Source organism: Nansenia antarctica, assembly GCF_963989245.1.
Source record: "Nansenia antarctica genome assembly, chromosome: 19".
Lineage (NCBI taxonomy): Eukaryota > Metazoa > Chordata > Actinopteri > Argentiniformes > Microstomatidae > Nansenia > Nansenia antarctica.
In genome coordinates, this window is record NC_137692.1 from 6,816,184 (window position 1) to 6,834,523 (window position 18,340).

Below are 18,340 nucleotides of genomic sequence, written 5' to 3' on the forward strand. Positions count from 1 at the left end.
GTCTTGATAAGAACACCATTTTAATTTGCTGTATTGAAACGTGGGTCTGGATCTGCAGGACATCACAGCCCTCGGATACAGCCCCCAAGTTAAATGATGTCATCGTCATGGAGATTGAGGTCAAGGGGTCAACAGAGCCCTATCAAATCCTGCTAGAGCCTTATGCCATTCACATCCCTGGGGAGGTCTTCATCGGCACCACTGTCCGCAAGAGATTCAAGGTAGGTCAGCGTCATGTCATCAGTGTTATGGTACTGCGTGTGTGTGTGTGTGTGTGTGTGTGTGTGTGTGTGCCTGCATGCGTGTGTGTGGCTAGTGTAGTCTCTGATCCTTTCATTTCCTTCTCATGTGCTGATGTGTGTGTCAGATGTGGAACAACAGTCACTGCAGCATCCGTTTCCAATGGGAGAGTCTTACTGACTGCCACATCATGGAAGTAGAGCCCCTGACAGGGGAAATAGGTATGTGGCACAATACATCATTCAAGTAGTCTAGATACAGTACTGAAGGTCTTGGAGACAGCTGAATTTTTAGAACTGGTCGGTTTGTGTCTGTTTGGGGTCCAGAGGTGAACGAGTGCTTCGATCTGGAGCTGGTTCTGACTGGAGGGAGGCCGGGTCTGGTGGCGTTCAGCCTGCAGTGTCAAATCCAGCACCACTACAAGCCCGTCAGTCTGGCCATCGAGGTGAACTTCAAGGTGAGAAAGAGACCGTTAGAGTACGATTTGACTAAGGAAGTACCAAATAGTACGACAACATGAATAGTTAGCAGAACACACAACTCCCACCTCAATGCTGTCTGGGTGGAATCTGAACTCAAGATCTGGGTGCATATCTCATATCTCATATCTCATATCTCTGAAATGTTGCTTTAATCTGCCGTTGACGTCAATGGAATATTTACACAATGAGTCCGGTTATGAGAGCGGACCTGGAGTTAAGATACCACCCTCTGATGTTTACCCTGCACTCTCCTTGGTGTGAGAGGGTGAAGTCTGTATAATAATAATAATAATAATAATAATAATAATAATAATAATAATAATAATAATAATAATAATAATAATAATCATAATACATTGGACTTATATAGTGCTTTTCTAGACACTCAAAGACGCTTTACAAACTGAAAAGATTGAGTAGTAATAATAAAAAGAAACAAAAGATAAATAAAAGAAAGTATATAGGTCTATTTTTTTTTTTTTTACTTAATCTAAGTCTAGGTGTCTTTGTAGGACAATCTACTCTGGATACTGCAATTACACCTAGATTTATATATCTAGATTTCGGGCGGAGAAGCGGCGAACAAGCAACGCCAGCGTCCTCTCTCGACCGGCATTTTTTGAAAAGCTCAAATTTGTATGTCCTGTCCTGTCCTGTCCTGTCCTGTCCTGTCCTGTCCTGTCCTGTCCTGTCCTGTCCAGGGTCCCCAGCTGTCCCTCAGTGTGCCCAGTGTTGACCTGGGTCTGCTGAGGCTCGGGGACCAGGTCCAGACCAGCGTCCTCATCACCAACCCCGCCCCGCTGGAGGCCCCCTGGGCCCTGAGGGAGAGACCCAGCCAGAACCAACACACACAGGTACAGCTACACACACACACAGGTACCACTACACACCACACAGGTACAACTACACACCACACAGGTACAACTACATACCACACAGGTACAACTACACACCACACAGGTACAACTACACACACACAGCCTGTTACACACACGCACACACACACACAGGTACCACTACACACCACACAGGTACAACTACACACCACACAGGTACCACTACACACACACAGGTACAGCTACACACACACAGGCTGTTATACACACACACACACACACACACAGGTACAACTACACACCACACAGGTACAACTACACACCACACAGGTACCACTACACACACACACAGGTACCACTACACAACACACAGGTACAACTACACACACAGCCTGTTATACACACACACACAGGTACCACTACACACACACACACACAGCCTGTTATACACACACACAGGTACCACTACACACACACAGCCTGTTACACACACACACACACACACACACACACACACACACACAGGTACAACTACACACCACACAGCCTGTTATACACACACACACAGGTACAACTACACACACAGCCTGTTACACACACACACACACACACACAGGTACAACTACACACCACACAGCCTGTTATACACACACACAGGTACAACTACACACACACACACACAGCCTGTTATACACACACACACACACACACACACACACACACACACACAGCCTGTTATACACACACACACAGGTACAACTACACACACACAGCCTGTTATACACACACACACACACACACACACACACACACACACACACACACACACACAGGTACAACTACACACAGGGTTCCCACGGGTCCTTGAATTCCTTGAAAGTTTGTGAATGTGAAGAAAAAAAATCAAGGTCTTAAAAGTTTTTGAAAATAGACTTGGGTCATTGAAAGTGCTTGAATTCCCCCCCCCCTCTCTCTCTCTCTCTCTCTCTCTCTCTCTCTCTCTCTCTCTCTCTCTCTCTCTCTCTCTCTAAAAAAAAGAAATATATATATTAAACAACATTTTACTTAGCTTGTCAACTAGTAAATAAATCTCTGTATTGCTTAACTTTACACATATTTCACAATATATTGTTTTGCTGCGCTGTGGTAGAGAAGGCAAGAGACCATCTAGTGTTCACACATTCAAGCCTCTCTTTTTAATTGTTGTCTGTGAGCAGATAGTTCCTATTATATAAATTCTCATCTAGTTCTCACAACTATGCCGTGTTGGGTCCTTGAATTTGAGGGAATTGAGTCTTGAAAGTCCTTGAAAGGTGCTTGAATGTGATTTTTCAGAAGGTGTGGGAACCCTGTACACAACCACACAGACTGGTATACAAACACAGGTGTACCACACACAGATATACTGTACCACAGTACAATGAGCCAGGCAAATAAATGGTTTCATATGAATGAGTTGATATAATGGATAAAAAAAAGAAGGTTTTAGCAACAAATCCAAAGCCAGTCATTGTGTAGTAAAGGTTTGATTTCATTGAGTCAGAATCTGGACTGTTGTGTAAATAGTACCTTCCAGAATTGGGGGTATGATCTACTGTATTGAGTCTGATCATTCATATGTGACAGCTGCTGGTGAAATCGGCAGCCGATTTAATGTTCAGACTTTTATTTTGAAAAATGTAAATACATGTAAATATGTCACACGTCACACACAAAAATGACACACTCGCAAGTCAACTCCCACAGCTTGCTTTGTGAGTCTGCTAACAATGTAAAGTAGTGTTATAGTTAGCTAGGGTGCAGTGGGGATTACTCACCTAATCCATTGCATTGCAATATATTCCGTTTTTCAAAATAAAAGTGCGAACATTTTGATTGGTTGCCGGGTTGTTCCCCCTTTCACCAGCCGCTTTCACATATGATACTGTGTTACAACATCCTGTCTGTTTCAAATGACATGTCCTGTCCTGTCCTGTCCTGTCCTGTCCTGTCCTGTCCTGTCCTGTCCTGTCCTGTCCTGTCCTGTCCTGTCCTGTCCTGTCCTGTCCTGTCCTGTCCTGTCCCCTCCTATCCTGTCCTGTCCTGTCCTGTCCTGTCCTGTCCTGTCCTGTCCTGTCCTGTCCTGTCCTGTCCTGTCCTGCCCTGCCCTGTCCTGTCCTGTCCTGTCCTGTCCTGTCCTGTCCTGTCCTGTCCTGTCCTGTCCTGCCCTGTCCTGTCCTGTCCCCTCCTATCCTGTCCTGTCCTGTCCTGTCCTGTCCTGTCCTGTCCTGTCCTGTCCTGTCCTGTCCTGTCCTGTCCTGTCCTGTCCTGTCCTGCCCTGCCCTGTCCTGTCCTGTCCTGTCCTGTCCTGTCCTGTCCTGTCCTGTCCTGTCCTGTCCTGTCCTGCCCTGTCCTGTCCTGTCCCCTCCTATCCTGTCCTGTCCTGTCCTGTCCTGTCCTGTCCTGTCCTGTCCTGTCCTGTCCTGTCCTGTCCTGTCCTGTCCTGTCCTGTCCTGTCCTGTCCTGTCCTGTCCTGTCCTGCCCTGCCCTGTCCTGTCCTGTCCCCTCCTATCCTGTCCTGTCCTGTCCCCTCCTATCCTGTCCTGTCCTGTCCTGTCCTGTCCTGTCCTGTCCTGTCCTGTCCTGTCCTGTCCTGTCCTGTCCTGTCCTGTCCTGCCCTGCCCTGTCCTGTCCTGTCCCCTCCTATCCTGTCCTGTCCTGTCCCCTCCTATCCTGTCCTGTCCTGTCCTGTCCTGTCCTGTCCTGTCCTGTCCTGTCCTGTCCTGTCCCCTCCTATCCTGTCCTGTCCTGTCCCCTCCTATCCTGTCCTGTCCTGTCCTGTCCTGTCCTGTCCTGTCCTGTCCTGTCCCCTCCTATCCTGTCCTGTCCTGTCCCCTCCTGTCCTGTCCTGTCCTGTCCTGTCCTGTCCTGTCCTGTCCTGTCCTGTCCTGTCCCCTCCTATCCTGTCCTGTCCTGTCCCCTCCTATCCTGTCCTGTCCTGTCCTGTCCTGTCCTGTCCTGTCCTGTCCTGTCCTGTCCTGCCCTGCCCTGTCCTGTCCTGTCCCCTCCTATCCTGTCCTGTCCTGTCCCCTCCTATCCTGTCCTGTCCTGTCCTGTCCTGTCCTGTCCTGTCCTGTCCTGTCCTGTCCTGTCCTGTCCCCTCCTGTCCTGTCCTGCCCTGCCCTGTCCTGTCCTGTCCCCTCCTATCCTGTCCTGTCCTGTCCTGTCCTGTCCTGTCCTGTCCCCTCCTATCCTGTCCTGTCCTGTCCCCTCCTATCCTGTCCTGTCCTGTCCTGTCCTGTCCTGTCCTGTCCTGTCCTGTCCTGTCCTGCCCTGCCCTGTCCTGTCCTGTCCCCTCCTATCCTGTCCTGTCCTGTCCCCTCCTATCCTGTCCTGTCCTGTCCTGTCCTGTCCTGTCCTGTCCTGTCCTGTCCTGTCCTGTCCTGTCCTGTCCCCTCCTGTCCTGTCCTGCCCTGCCCTGTCCTGTCCTGTCCCCTCCTATCCTGTCCTGTCCTGTCCTGTCCTGTCCCCTCCTGTCCTGTCCTGTCCTGTCCTGTCCTGTCCTGTCCTGTCCTGTCCTGTCCTGTCCTGCCCTGTCCTGTCCTGTCCTGTCCTGTCCTGTCCTGTCCTGTCCTGTCCTGTCTTGTCCCCTCCTGTCCTGTCCTGTCCTGTCCTGTCCTGTCCTGTCCTGTCCTGTCCTGTCCTGTCCTGTCCTGTCCTGTCCTGTCCCCTCCCGTCCTGTCCTGTCCTGTCCTGTCCTGCCCTGTCCTGGTAGATCACTGTGAAGCCGTGCAGGGGTGTCCTGGCCCCTCTGTCCTCCTGCAGTGTGGACGTCCTCTTCAGACCCGACACCTGCCAGCACTTTGAGACTGTCCTGGAGCTGGCTGTGGAGAACGGAGGGGAAGGGTGAGGATCAGCTCTACCAGTTAACAAATACACACTGTAGCTCATTCAGTCCAAGTCACTGGTTCTCATACACCTGCAACAAGCTTACCAGTAAACCTACACTGCATCATCATTGAACAAATGCTCATTGGATTTTCATTCATAGCATCCATCCTTCAGTAGTATCCACATAAAAGCCTTATTAGCTAGGTGAACAGATAAAGTAACCATGGTCACCCCCTGTGTCCCTGTCCACAGTCACCTGTCCGTCCAAGCAGACGTCCAGTCCCCCCAGGTGTGCTTGCTGAGCTGTGAGCTGCTGTTCTCAGAGCTCTATCTAGGGGTGCCTGCCAGAGGAACTGTCACTCTGCTCAACCAGACCCTTCTGCCAACCCTCTTCACCTGGACCACGGTCAGTTAGGATCCCTTCTGTCTCACTACATACAGTACGCTATTACATTCAACTTTATTCGCCATGACTTGGTATTCTCCACGCCGAACAAGCTACAGTACATACAACAACAAGACGACAACACTACAATACTCAAGACAGCACCAGTACCGATACGAGTGAATAAATACACTGTACAACTCAGTGAGAAAACATGTCAAGTGCAAGGTGCAATGATCAGGAGTTGTTGAGGAGGGCTGTGGCTTTGGGGAAGAAACTGTTCAAGTGGCGTGATGTTTTTGACCTGGTGGCCCCTGTAGCGCTGTCCAGAAGGGAGTCAAGTGAGCTGGATGTGATGTGAGGAGTCAGACACAATCTTGTCAGTACGACTCTTTGTAGCTTGGCCTTGGATCGGGCAGACGCAGAGTCGTACCAGACAGTGATGGAGGATGTTAGGATGCTCTCTATACAGTTAGTTACAATGTGACCATCACAATGCCATGTAGACGTGTTATTGGTCAAGCTGTAGTCCTCTCAGAAAGTATGCTGCTTGGATTATTCTATCTTTTTTCAATTGTTTATTTTATGACATTTTCTAATTATATTTTCCATTTAGACATAGGAGAAAAACAAGGAACATTGTTGTTTGTACCAAAGATGATTTAGGATTCAGAGGCCCACAGACTGTAGGTTCTTGTGTCGATCTGACCTACAATACACAACACACACAAGCCAGGGACAGATACAAATACACAAAGTCATACAGTCCACAAAAACAGCATACGCTTCCACACACACCTACGCTCACTTACACACACTTACATACACACAAACACACATTCATCTGTTTGTACATAATAATAATAATAATAATAATAATAATAATAATAATAATAATAATAATACATTAGACTTATATAGTGCTTTTCTAGACACTCAAAGACGCTTTACAAACTGAAAAGATAGAGTAGTAATAATAAAAAATAAACAAAAGGTAAATAGAAGAAAGTATAGGGGCCTAATGAAGGTAGTGCTGGGGACACATGGGAAGGGGAGGGGGAGAGGGTTAACTGGTGAGGGCGAGCTTGAAGAGGTGGGTTTTGAGGGCCTGTTTAAATGTTGGGAGGGTGTTGGCCTGTCTGATGTGGTTGGGGAGGAGGAGGGCGTTCCAGAGGGACGGGGCTGCGGTCTGAGATGGTGCCATCGGAGAGGCCACTCTTATTTTCCTGTGCCGTGTTTTCTGTCTCCAGCTCCGAGGCCAGCAGGCGTCTCTCTGCTCCGCCTGGTTCAGCCCGACCTCAGCCACGCTAGGACCCCACGCCAGGATGGAGGTCACAGTGATGTTTACCTCTCACACTGATGTAAGTATCTATCTCACACTGGTGTAAGTATCTATCTCACACTGGTGTAAGTGTCTATCTCACACTGGTGTAAGTGTCTATCTCACACTGGTGTAAGTATCTATCTCACACTGGTGTAAGTGTCTATCTCACACTGGTGTAAGTATCTATCTCACACTGGTGTAAGTGTCTATCTCACACTGGTGTAAGTGTCTATCTCACACTGGTGTAAGTATCTATCTCACACTGGTGTAAGTGTCTATCTCACACTGGTGTAAGTATCTATCTCACACTGGTGTAAGTATCTATCTCACACTGGTGTAAGTGTCTATCTCACACTGGTGTAAGTGTCTATCTGACACTGGTGTAAGTATCTATCTCACACTGGTGTAAGTATCTATCTGACACTGGTGTAAGTGTCTATCTGACACTGGTGTAAGTATCTATCTCACACTGGTGTAAGTATCTATCTCACACTGGTGTAAGTGTCTATCTGACACTGGTGTAAGTGTCTATCTCACACTGGTGTAAGTATCTATCTGACATGTAACATAACCAGAGCAAACGCACTAAGATTCACAACTGAGTTTTGAAAAAATCAAAATCAGAATCAGAATCAGAATGATTTTTAATGCTAAGTATATTTGCACATAGAAGGAAGTTGGTGAGGTCGGTGCATAGGTGTGCAATCTAGGTGTAATTGCAGTATGCAGAGTAGATTGTCCTCCAAAGACACTTAGACTTAGATGTAGTCATCTAAACATGTATTAGACCCCTATACTTTCTTTTATTTATTTTTTGTTTCTCTTTATTATTACTACTCGACCTTTTCAGTTTGTAAAGTGTCTGAGTTTCTAGAAAAGCGCTATATAAGTATAATGTATTATTATTACTATTCTTATTATAGGACATCAAAAACAACAATGTATTGCTCCTGTCCCTGTGTGTGTAGATGGAGCTCTCTGAGGTAGCAGCCGTGTGTGAGGTGGAGGGGATGAAGGATCCACTTGTTCTGGGCTTCTCCTCCAAAGCCAGGAGACTCAGTGTGTCCTACTCTCTACCCTCTGAACTGTGAGTGCTCAGTGTGTCCTCCTCTCTACCCTCTGACCTGTGAGTGCTCAGTGTGTCCTCCTCTCTACCCTCTGACCTGTGAGTGCTCAGTGTGTCCTACTCTACCCTCTGACCTGTGAGTGCTCAGTGTGTCCTCCTCTCTACCCTCTGACCTGTGAGTGCTCAGTGTGTCCTACTCTACCCTCTGACCTGTGAGTGCTCAGTGTGTCCTACTCTACCCTCTGACCTGTGAGTGCTCAGTGTGTCCTACTCTCTACCCTCTGACCTGTGAGTGCTCAGCGTGTCCTACTCTACCCTCTGCCCTGTGAGTGCTCAGTCTGTCCTACTCTACCCTCTGACCTGTGAGTGCTCAGTGTGTCCTACTGTCTACCCTCTGACCTGTGAGTGCTCAGTGTGTCCTCCTCTACCCTCTGACCTGTGAGTGCTCAGTGTGTCCTCCTCTCTACCCTCTGACCTGTGAGTGCTCCTTGGCCTCCTCTCTACCCTCTGCCCTGTGAGTGCTCAGTGTGTCCTACTCTACCCTCTGACCTGTGAGTGCTCAGTCTGTCCTCCTCTCTACCCTCTGACCTGTGAGTGCTCAGTGTGTCCTCCTCTCTCCCCTCTGACCTGTGAGTGCTCAGCGTGTCCTCCTCTCTACCCTCTGACCTGTGAGTGCTCAGTGTGTCCTACTCTACCCTCTGACCTGTGAGTGCTCAGTGTGTCCTCCTCTGCCCTCTGACCTGTGAGTGCTCAGTGTGTCCTCCTCTCTACCCTCTGACCTGTGAGTGCTCAGTGTGTCCTCCTCTGCCCTCTGACCTGTGAGTGCTCAGTGTGTCCTCCTCTCTACCCTCTGACCTGTGAGTGCTCAGTGTGTCCTACTCTCTACCCTCTGACCTGTGAGTGCTCAGTCTGTCCTACTCTACCCTCTGACCTGTGAGTGCTCAGCGTGTCCTACTCTCTACCCTCTGACCTGTGAGTGCTCAGTCTGTCCAACTCTCTACCCTCTGGCCTGTGAGTGCTCAGCGTGTCCTACTCTCTACCCTCTGACCTGTGAGTGCTCAGTGTGTCCTCCTCTCTACCCTCTGACCTGTGAGTGCTCAGTGTGTCCTCCTCTCTACCCTCTGACCTGTGAGTGCTCAGTGTGTCCTACTCTACCCTCTGACCTGTGAGTGCTCAGTGTGTCCTACTCTACCCTCTGACCTGTGAGTGCTCCTTGGCCTCCTCTCTACCCTCTGACCTGTGAGTGCTCAGTCTGTCCTCCTCTCTACCCTCTGGCCTGTGAGTGCTCCTTGGCCTCCTCTTCCTCGTGTGCACTATGAAAAGAAAATAGTCATTTCGTCAACCCCTCCGACGCACTGGCACACCAGGCTGACACACCCAGGACACACTAGCACCTGCCGACACTATCATACATTATTCACACACAACACAACACCACCGTTGAAACTAGTAACAAACATGTAGCATGTACTGTAGATGCAGTTGTGGAAGTCCTCTCAGTGACTTAATTTTTTGCGCTGCTGTGAACCAACCAATGGAAAGTCCAAGATTTGTCATGTGCAGCGCAGCCACACTAGCTAGTCAAGCCAACACATTGCAACGCAATTGGATTGGGTGAGTAATCCCCACTGCTACCTAGCTAATTATAACACTACTTTACATTGTTAGCAGGCTCACAATGCAATTGAATTCATCATTACTTTGTAGCCTGTTGGAGACATATTGGTAGGTTGAGCGTCCTTTCAACAATAGTAGAAGTGTTCATTTGTCATGTGGATGTTGACTGTCATGTGATTGATTCTGTTTGGTTTCTTCTCTCTCCAGCGCTGCTCCAGGCGACCAGGACTCCTCCACACTGCTGCTGGACTTTGGAGGTCACGTCCTCTTGAAGAGAGCCGTCACCAAGCAGCTAGTGATAACCAATCACACTGCTATCCCCGCCCCCTTCACCATGGAGGCAGAGTACTTCACTGGCCACACCCCCTCACCACCGTCTGCCAAACCACAGAAGAAGTACTGTCTCTCTCTCTCTGCTGAAATGATATTCAACATGTGTTTGATTGATTTGGCCTTGAACTGTTTGCTTTGCCTCAACTGTGTGTGTGACGTGCGTCCATGTCTCAGAGCCTCCCAGGTCAGAAGACCACTACATGCTGTGCAGGCAAAGAAGGTAGAGGAGAAAGCACATGAGGGTATTACAAAGTATTTTCTTTATAACTAGTTACTAGTTCTACTAGTTCATATATTTATATGTTTATATGTTTATAAAAGTACACAGTTACATGCTAACTCCCCCCTGTCTATATACCCTACTGTGAATAGGCCATATAGTGTATAGAAGTATAGAAGTTTACACAATAGATACATTCTCAGATTCCTACCGATCACTTATCCCCCTATTTATATCCCCCCTATTTATGTCTATTTATGTCTCATTCTTGTTTTTTTATTATCTTAGGACTGTGTTTGTTAGCACCTAGGGCTTGCATTAACATTTCGTTGTACCTGTTACAATGACAATAAAGATCATTCATTCATTCATTCATTATCATAAGATAATTAGTTCAGCCCATGAGTACAGGCAGATTTGGACTGTTTGGTTCTGTGTCTGTTGTCAGGGTTTGTGTGCAGCCTGCTTGCTCATGGGAAAGGTGCTGCGTTCTTTGTGGAGCCGGACTCTGGGATACTGGGACCGTTTGAAACTCAGACCGTGGACGTCACAGCCTTCACCGACATGTGGGGGGAATACAGAGATCATCTGGTTTGCAAAGTATGAGGCCAATGAGTGGGATCACTGCAATCTGTAAAACCCTAAGAAAAAAAAGGTATTATAAGAATTCATTGAATCTCACAAACCATCCTAATCTCTAATCTCCTGCTCTATCCACTCTTCCCATCCTAGGTGGGTGACCTCCGACCTCGGCTCATCCCCATGCAGATGACAGTCAGGGGCTGTCCTCTGTACTTCCAGATGATTGGGCCGCAGCCAGAGAACCAGAACCAGGGGCCGATAATACGGTGGGTTGAGCACGCAGTCGTTTCTGACAGACTGTCAGCCATTCGGGCCCCCTCCTACCTTGCCGACCACGTCCCCCTCCTCCCCCTCCACACCCCCTCCCGTTGCCTCAGGTCTGACGACCAAACCACCCTCAAGACCACCAGGACCAAGCTCCGGACCTGGGGTGATAGGGCCTTTTCAGCCGCAGCCCCGTCCCTCTGGAACGCCCTCCCCAACCACATCAGACAGGCCAACACCCTCCCAACATTTAAACAGGCCCTCAAAACCCACCTCTTCAAGCTCGCCTTCACCAGTTAACCCTCTCCCCCCCCCTCCCCTTCCCATGTGTCCCCAGCACTACCTTAATTAGGCCCCTATACTTTCTTCTATTTATCTTCTGTTTCTTTTTATTATTACTACTCGATCTTTTCAGTTTGTAAAGCGTCTTTGAGTGTCTAGAAAAGCGCTATATAAGTCTAATGTGTTATTATTATTATTATTATTATTATTATTATTTTTATTATTATTATTATTTTTATTATTATTATTATTTTCAATGCTACTTTCAGTTGTTCCCTGATGGTGTTGTCTGTGTCCCCTCAGCTTTGGTACTCACGTGTCAGGTGGAGACACGGTGTCTCGGTCCCTTCGTCTGAACAACACCAGCCCGTACGGTAAGCTCTCAGCGGCACAAGAACCTCCTGTGTGTCAGGAACAGACCCCCGGGTCCTGTGTGTCCTTGAAAGTTTGTGAATTTGAGAGAAAAAAAACAAGGCCTTAAACGTTTTTGAAAATCGACATGGGTCATTGAAAGTGCTTGAATTCCCCTCTCTCTCTCTCTCTCTCTCTCTCTCTCTCTCTCTCTCTCTCTAAAAACGGAATTAGTTAATTCGTTTTTATCTTTAATTCGATTTTAAACCGACATAACGCCGTTAGATTTGAAAACCGTTCATGGTCATTCCTGTTATATACATTCTCATCTAGATCTCCTCAAACTATACCGCGTTGGGTCCTTGAATTTGAAGGAATTGAGACTTGAAAGTCCTCGAAAGGTGCTTGAATGTGATGTTTCAGAAGGTGTGGGAACCCTGTAGGAATCCTCTTGTCAAATAAGCAGCGCTGGTGTACTGTTGCTGTTCTAGACATCCGTGTGGACTGGGAGACCTACAACCTGGACCAGGGGGACAGGAAGCTGCTGGACGTGGTGGTGGCGTACGGCGAGGCCTTTCCTTTGAAGGACGTCGACGGCAACGAGGTGGTAGGAGGGGCACAAGCTCTCATGGATCAGACCGTCCAGCCCACCTGGGACAGGGGCCACACCCCCCCCAGCACGGCGGGAACAAGCTCTTCCCTGAGAAGCAAGTCTGTGAGTCATTCCCCACTAAATAATAACAATAATAATAATCACTTTTTATTTGTATAGCGCTTTTCCTGCTAACGTTACAGCTCAAAGTGCTCCGATCAGTATATAATAATAATTTAATTATTCTTTCATTTAAAGGCAATATTAAAAAGGGTTTTTAGTCTTGACTTGAACATTATGTCCTGAGGTTGCATCCCTAATGTAAACTGGCAGTGCATTCCACAATTTGGGTGCATAAAATTAGAATGCAGCCTCACCAAATCTCTTCTTTTGTCCATGTGGTACACAGAGAAAACCAGCGTCAGAAGACCTGAGAGCTCTATTGGGCTGATATGCTAGCAAAAGGTCTTTCAGATATTCTGGTGCTGTGCCAGTGAGAGCTTTATAAACAAGCAGAAGGATCTTGAAATCTATTCTGAGCTTAACAGGAAGCCAGTGTAGAGTCTCTAAAATAGGAGTGATATGAGCTCTTCTGCTTGTTTTGGTTAAAACTCTTGCTGCTGCATTTTGGACTAATTGCATGGACACTGTACTGTACCATGACAAGCCAAAAACACCCATGCAGTTTGTAACAAGTGTAATGGTCAATGTTATGCACATGTGGGCTGTTGGGTGGCTCTCGTAGGACTTGGAGGTGGAGGAAGAGATGGTGAGTGAGGAAGATGTGGGTGTGAATGTTTACCCTCTGGCTCCGAAGAGGAAGCTCTTCTCCGTCTTCCTGAGACCTCACGAAGGCACGGCCTCCGACTACCCATACTGCATCACACCGCAGCAGATAGTAAGTACCATCCCCACAGGGCCGAATCAGGCTGTTTAACTTGCAGCTTGAAAATATGCAGGGAGAGGCATGTCATTATTGCATTGGTCAGGTGACCTATGTATCTCAACCTTGTGTTTTTCCAGATGATTCCAGCAGGGGGCAGTAGCACCATGCATGTGTCATTCACTCCTCTCACCCTGTCAGGGCCGACCGGTGACCCTGGCTGCCTGGGCTATGCTCTGGGCTTCATGACCTTGGACTCCAAGGTAACACAGACGACTCAATGATTATGTCAGCGTTTCTTATTGCACGCTCTGCCTTTACAATTCAGTTGATGTCCAATGAATGGCCTGACAGTGTCAGTGACAGTGTGGTGTCGTTCTGAACGACTATGACACCTGGACAATGTGTTGTGTGTGTCCCAGGTGGCTGCTTGTATCCCAGGGAAGGTGCGGAGGGACCAGGGTCTGGAGCTGGAGCCTCTGAGACTGGATCTCCGTGCCTCTGTCAGGCCTGCTGTGTGAGGACCTTTAGATGGGCTACATACATATCCACATCTAAGCCTTAGACTAGTCTTATATTCTCATAGATAGATTAAGACTGGTCTAAGCCTTAGACTAGTCTTATATTCTCATAGATAGATTAAGACTGGTCTAAGCCTTAGACTAGTCTTATATTCTCATAAAGATAGAATAAGACTGGTCTAAGCCTTAGACTAGTCTTATATTTTCATAAAGATAGATTAAGACTGGTCTAAGCCTTAAGCCTGATTTATACTCCTGCGTCGAATTTACGCGCGGCTACGCCGTAGCCTACGCGAGGGCTCTCCAAGTTTATAGTTCTACGTTGGTCCGCGAACCGCATTGCGTTGGTCGGTGTACTCATAAGCGGCATAATAGCGATCAAAAAACTTAATTTTGTTATGCTTGTTGTAAAGAAAATGTCTATAATGCATTGAAATGGCAGCAAACTAAGATAATAAGATGATTATCATACATTTTCAAAAAGTAATTACAGAAAAAGTAAATTACATTTCTGTCATGACTTCCGCATTTACGAGAGTCGGAATGTGACGCTACCAAGCGGACCAATCACAGTTGTTATAGATAACTTAACATTAAATATGTCTATCATAAATATCATTTAAACCCAACGAACAGCCATGTTCTAATCTGTAACTAATCATTTATTTCTAAATACACAAGATTGTACATCTCGTAAATGTGAATCGCACTCCTTATAGGAAGGCTGTGCCTGATGCTTCCATAGGGCTCTCTACTCAAAGCGGCATAATAGCAACAAAAAAAAGGTGTTATGCTTGTTGTAAATAAAAGTTCTATGATGCATTGAAATGACATTAAACTAAGATAATACGATGGTTATCATAATTTTTCAAATCTTTATTAATAAGTAATTACAGAAAAAGTAAATGACATTTCTGTCATGGCTTCCGCATTTTGGCCGACGAGAGAGTCGGAATCTTGTCGGAATCATGTGCTACCAAGCGGACCAATCACAGAGCTTATGGTTGCGTAGAAACTGACGCGTAGTTACATGTTTGGAGAGGTGCGCGTTAATCTACGCCGTGGGCTACGCGGGCCTACGCAAGCTACGCCGTCGATTTTACGCAGAAGCATAAACTGGGCTTTAGACTAGTCTTATATTCTCAGGTTAGACCAGTCTAATTAAGACTGCCTGTTGCATAAAAAATAAGACTGACTGATTTTGAGGTTAGAAAGTTAGCCACCTTCCCTCCTGGCTAAGCTTGACTTAAGAACTGTGTTGCTATGGGAACGAGTCAGGGCTAGTAGCTAGCTAACACTGTAACTCCAGCACGGTAAACTACTTCACTGGTTAAAACTGTTAACTTTTCTCCACATTATATTCCTCCAATATACATACGTCTTCATACGTGTATATATACATACGTTTTCGGCAGAAAATGTTGTTGATCTCTCATATCTTCCGCCGCTAGGTGTAGCTGTTTTGGCCGCCATGTATTTTTTTCTGTCAAGTGTCTTATTTGACCTAGAATGCATTGCGAGACAGGCTATCTAAGTCAGTCTTACTTTAGTCACTCATAGGCTAGCTTTATGCAACAGGAACATTTTAGAGTCTATAGCAAGTCTGACTTAAAGTGAGATCTAAGACTGGGTCTATCTTTATTAAAGTGAGATCTAAGTCTAAGACTGGGTCTATCTTTATTAAAGTGAGATCTAAGTCTAAGACTGGGTCTATCTTTATTAAAGTGAGATCTAAGTCTAAGACTGGGTCTATCTTTATTAAAGTGAGATCTAAGTCTAAGACTGGGTCTATCTTTATTAAAGTGAGATCTAAGTCTAAGACTGGGTCTATCTTTATAAAAGTCAGATCTAAGTCTAAGACTGGGTCTATCTTTATTAAAGTCAGATCTAAGTCTAAGACTGGGTCTATCTTTATGCAGCTGGCCCCAGGTGTTAATATAGTGAATGTAGGGGATAATAGGGACACAGAGATGGTCTCCATCAGTGACATGTTCTTCTCCTGGCCGCCTCATAGGCTGTCCGTGCAGATGGAGGAGGACGAGAAGTCACTGGAGTTCTATTCTGTCGCCAGTGATTTAGTACAAGGAGAAGTAGCCAACAAGGTGGGAGTCTGAGAGTTCCTCCAAAACACAAAAGTACATAGTAAATGTTTTGACAGTTGACTGAATGCTGTTGTATTTTCCATTCACAAGCAGTGTGCCCAGATTTGGCTTAGTCTTTGGGTTCGTTTCGGACCATTTCTGTGACGTTGTGTTTCACAGGTGACGGTCCAAAGGGAGTTAGCTATCACAAGGACGTTCCAGCTAAACAACACCACAGAGATGCCCCTGAGTTTCAGGTTGAGCTCCCAGCCTCCCTTCTCCGTCCTGCAGCCCCAGGCCAGAGGCAGGACGAGCAGTTCCCGCAGCCACACCACCGGCACGGCCCAGGACAGCCAGCTCCTGGTGCTACGACCGCAACACAACATGCAGGTCCGACCAGGGACAAGCGTGAGATCGATCGAAAAAGGAGTTTAGTCCTTAAATGGAATTTGTCTTGGCGTGTTCAAATTATGCTGGGCTTATGTACCTGAATACATCAAAACATGATAGAAGTCACCCTCCCAACATTTAAACAGGCCCTCAAAACCCACCTCTTCAAGTTCGCCTTCACCAGTTAACCCTCTCCCCCTCCCCTTCCCATGTGTCCCCAGCACTACCTCAATTAGGCCCCTATACTTTCTTCTATTTACCTTTTGTTTCTTTTTATTATTACTACTCAATCTTTTCAGTTTGTAAAGCGTCTTTGACGTGTCTAGAAAAGCGCTATATAAGTCTAATGTATTATTATTATTATTATTATTATAAGTCATTGTTCATAGGATGACATTATTGTAATTTTCTCTTTCCTTCTGTGAACGGCAGGTGACGGTGGCCTTCCACAGCTCTCTGTCCCTGCTGTCCCCACCAAGCCCCCCTGCAGAGGACGTCCTGCCCACGGGGACTCTGGTTTGCAGTGACAGTGGAGAGAGGAAGTTGCGGTTCGAGCAGAACCTCTCGGTGCAGTACAGTAACAACAGCCTGCAGGTCAGAGGTCATTCCCACACTCGGTTTCAAACGTTCACAAATAGGAAATTTGGTAAAAAACTAGATAATGCTGAGTTGAGATGAAATGAGATGAGATGAGATCAATACTTAACGGTTTGTCAATACAGCCACGTTAGTCCACCATAAAAAAAAAACAGACAGAAAAATCACCACATTAAAAAATGCCGGTCGAGAGAGGACACTGGCGTTGCTTGTTCGCCGCTTCTCCGCCCGAAAATCTAGATATACTTGCAGTATTCACAGTAGATTGTCCTACAAAGACACTTAGATTTAGATTTAGTGATCTAAAAATTAATTACACTCCTATACTTTATTTTATTTATTTTTGGTTTCTTTTTATTTTACAACTCAATCTTTTCAGTTTGTAAAGCGTCTTTGAGTGTCTAGAAAAGCGCTATATTATAAGTCTAATGTATTATTATTATTATTAAAAACAGAAATTTGTGATATACTGTTTTAGCCAAACATTATGAGAGGCCAAATGATCTTAGCTCTAGATACTAGATACAGTACTGATATAGGTAGATTCAATGGAAGCGTCCTGCCATACATGGTGTGCTTCCCCAGAATGCGTGGTGTGGTTAACGCCGGTCGTCCTCTCTACTTCTACTTGTCCAGACGGTGCCCCTGTGTGCCCATCTGGCTCTGCCCACACTGTCTTTGTCCTGTGACAGCCTGGACTTGGGTACCTGTTACGTGGGGCAGATGCGTGTCAAAGAGGTGCATCTCTTCAACCGAGGAGCCTCCTGCAGCTACTGGAGAACACACATAGGTACCGTAGTAGCGGTGATCTCAACACCACTTCCATATTTCAGAGATACCATTGGGGCGGCTGTGGCGCAGGAGGTAGAGCCTCCGTCTAATGATCGCAAGGTTGGCAGATTGGCGGTTCGAGCCCCGGCTGGCCACATGTCGAAGTGTCCTTGGGCAAGACACTGAACCCCAAATTGCTCCCAGTGAGCGGGCCGGCGCCTTGCATGGTAGCTTGCCGCCATTGGTGTGTGAATGTGTGTGTGAACGGGTGAACGAGAGGCCGTTGTAAAGCGCTTTGGATAAAGGCGCTATATAAGTAAGTGCAGTCCATTTACCATTCAATGATTATTTGGTGGCAGTGAGGTTTAATGTGATGGAGGAGGTTGTTGACTTGTTGTGTTCTTGTAGAGTCAGACGAGGAGGACGTCAGTGTCTTCAAGGTGACACCAGACTGTGGGGTCCTCAAGCCCCTGGAGTTCCCAGTGTCCACCTGCAGACAGCCTCTCCAGATCAGCTTCACAGCCAGGTATCCACCCAAGCCCTCCAGTGTCCTACATCTGAAACTGGCCATATCTTACACAACATTACAATGATTATTACTTACAGTACTAAAACACTGCAGTTATTATTATTACTACAGGTGCTTCTTTACC

General features: G+C 46.7%; 1 protein-coding gene across 1 annotated transcript in view; it reads left to right on the plus strand.

Annotated features, from left to right (window-relative positions):
• Nucleotides 1-18,340, plus strand: part of dlec1 (DLEC1 cilia and flagella associated protein) — a gene marked incomplete at both ends in the record, with an annotated part of 33,586 nt that overhangs the window by 12,791 nt on the left and 2,455 nt on the right. Inside the window, 22 exons of the mRNA XM_080548908.1 lie at nt 59-221; nt 368-461; nt 567-697; nt 1,424-1,576; nt 5,313-5,443; nt 5,681-5,834; nt 7,064-7,174; nt 8,106-8,224; nt 10,028-10,216; nt 10,328-10,395; nt 10,822-10,973; nt 11,106-11,221; nt 11,805-11,875; nt 12,344-12,567; nt 13,190-13,342; nt 13,468-13,590; nt 13,750-13,844; nt 15,863-15,950; nt 16,110-16,319; nt 16,752-16,913; nt 17,553-17,711; nt 18,098-18,213. Of these exons, the coding sequence (XP_080405034.1) occupies nt 59-221; nt 368-461; nt 567-697; nt 1,424-1,576; nt 5,313-5,443; nt 5,681-5,834; nt 7,064-7,174; nt 8,106-8,224; nt 10,028-10,216; nt 10,328-10,395; nt 10,822-10,973; nt 11,106-11,221; nt 11,805-11,875; nt 12,344-12,567; nt 13,190-13,342; nt 13,468-13,590; nt 13,750-13,844; nt 15,863-15,950; nt 16,110-16,319; nt 16,752-16,913; nt 17,553-17,711; nt 18,098-18,213 (2,982 nt within the window). The remainder of the gene's footprint in view (nt 1-58; nt 222-367; nt 462-566; nt 698-1,423; nt 1,577-5,312; nt 5,444-5,680; nt 5,835-7,063; nt 7,175-8,105; nt 8,225-10,027; nt 10,217-10,327; nt 10,396-10,821; nt 10,974-11,105; nt 11,222-11,804; nt 11,876-12,343; nt 12,568-13,189; nt 13,343-13,467; nt 13,591-13,749; nt 13,845-15,862; nt 15,951-16,109; nt 16,320-16,751; nt 16,914-17,552; nt 17,712-18,097; nt 18,214-18,340) is intronic.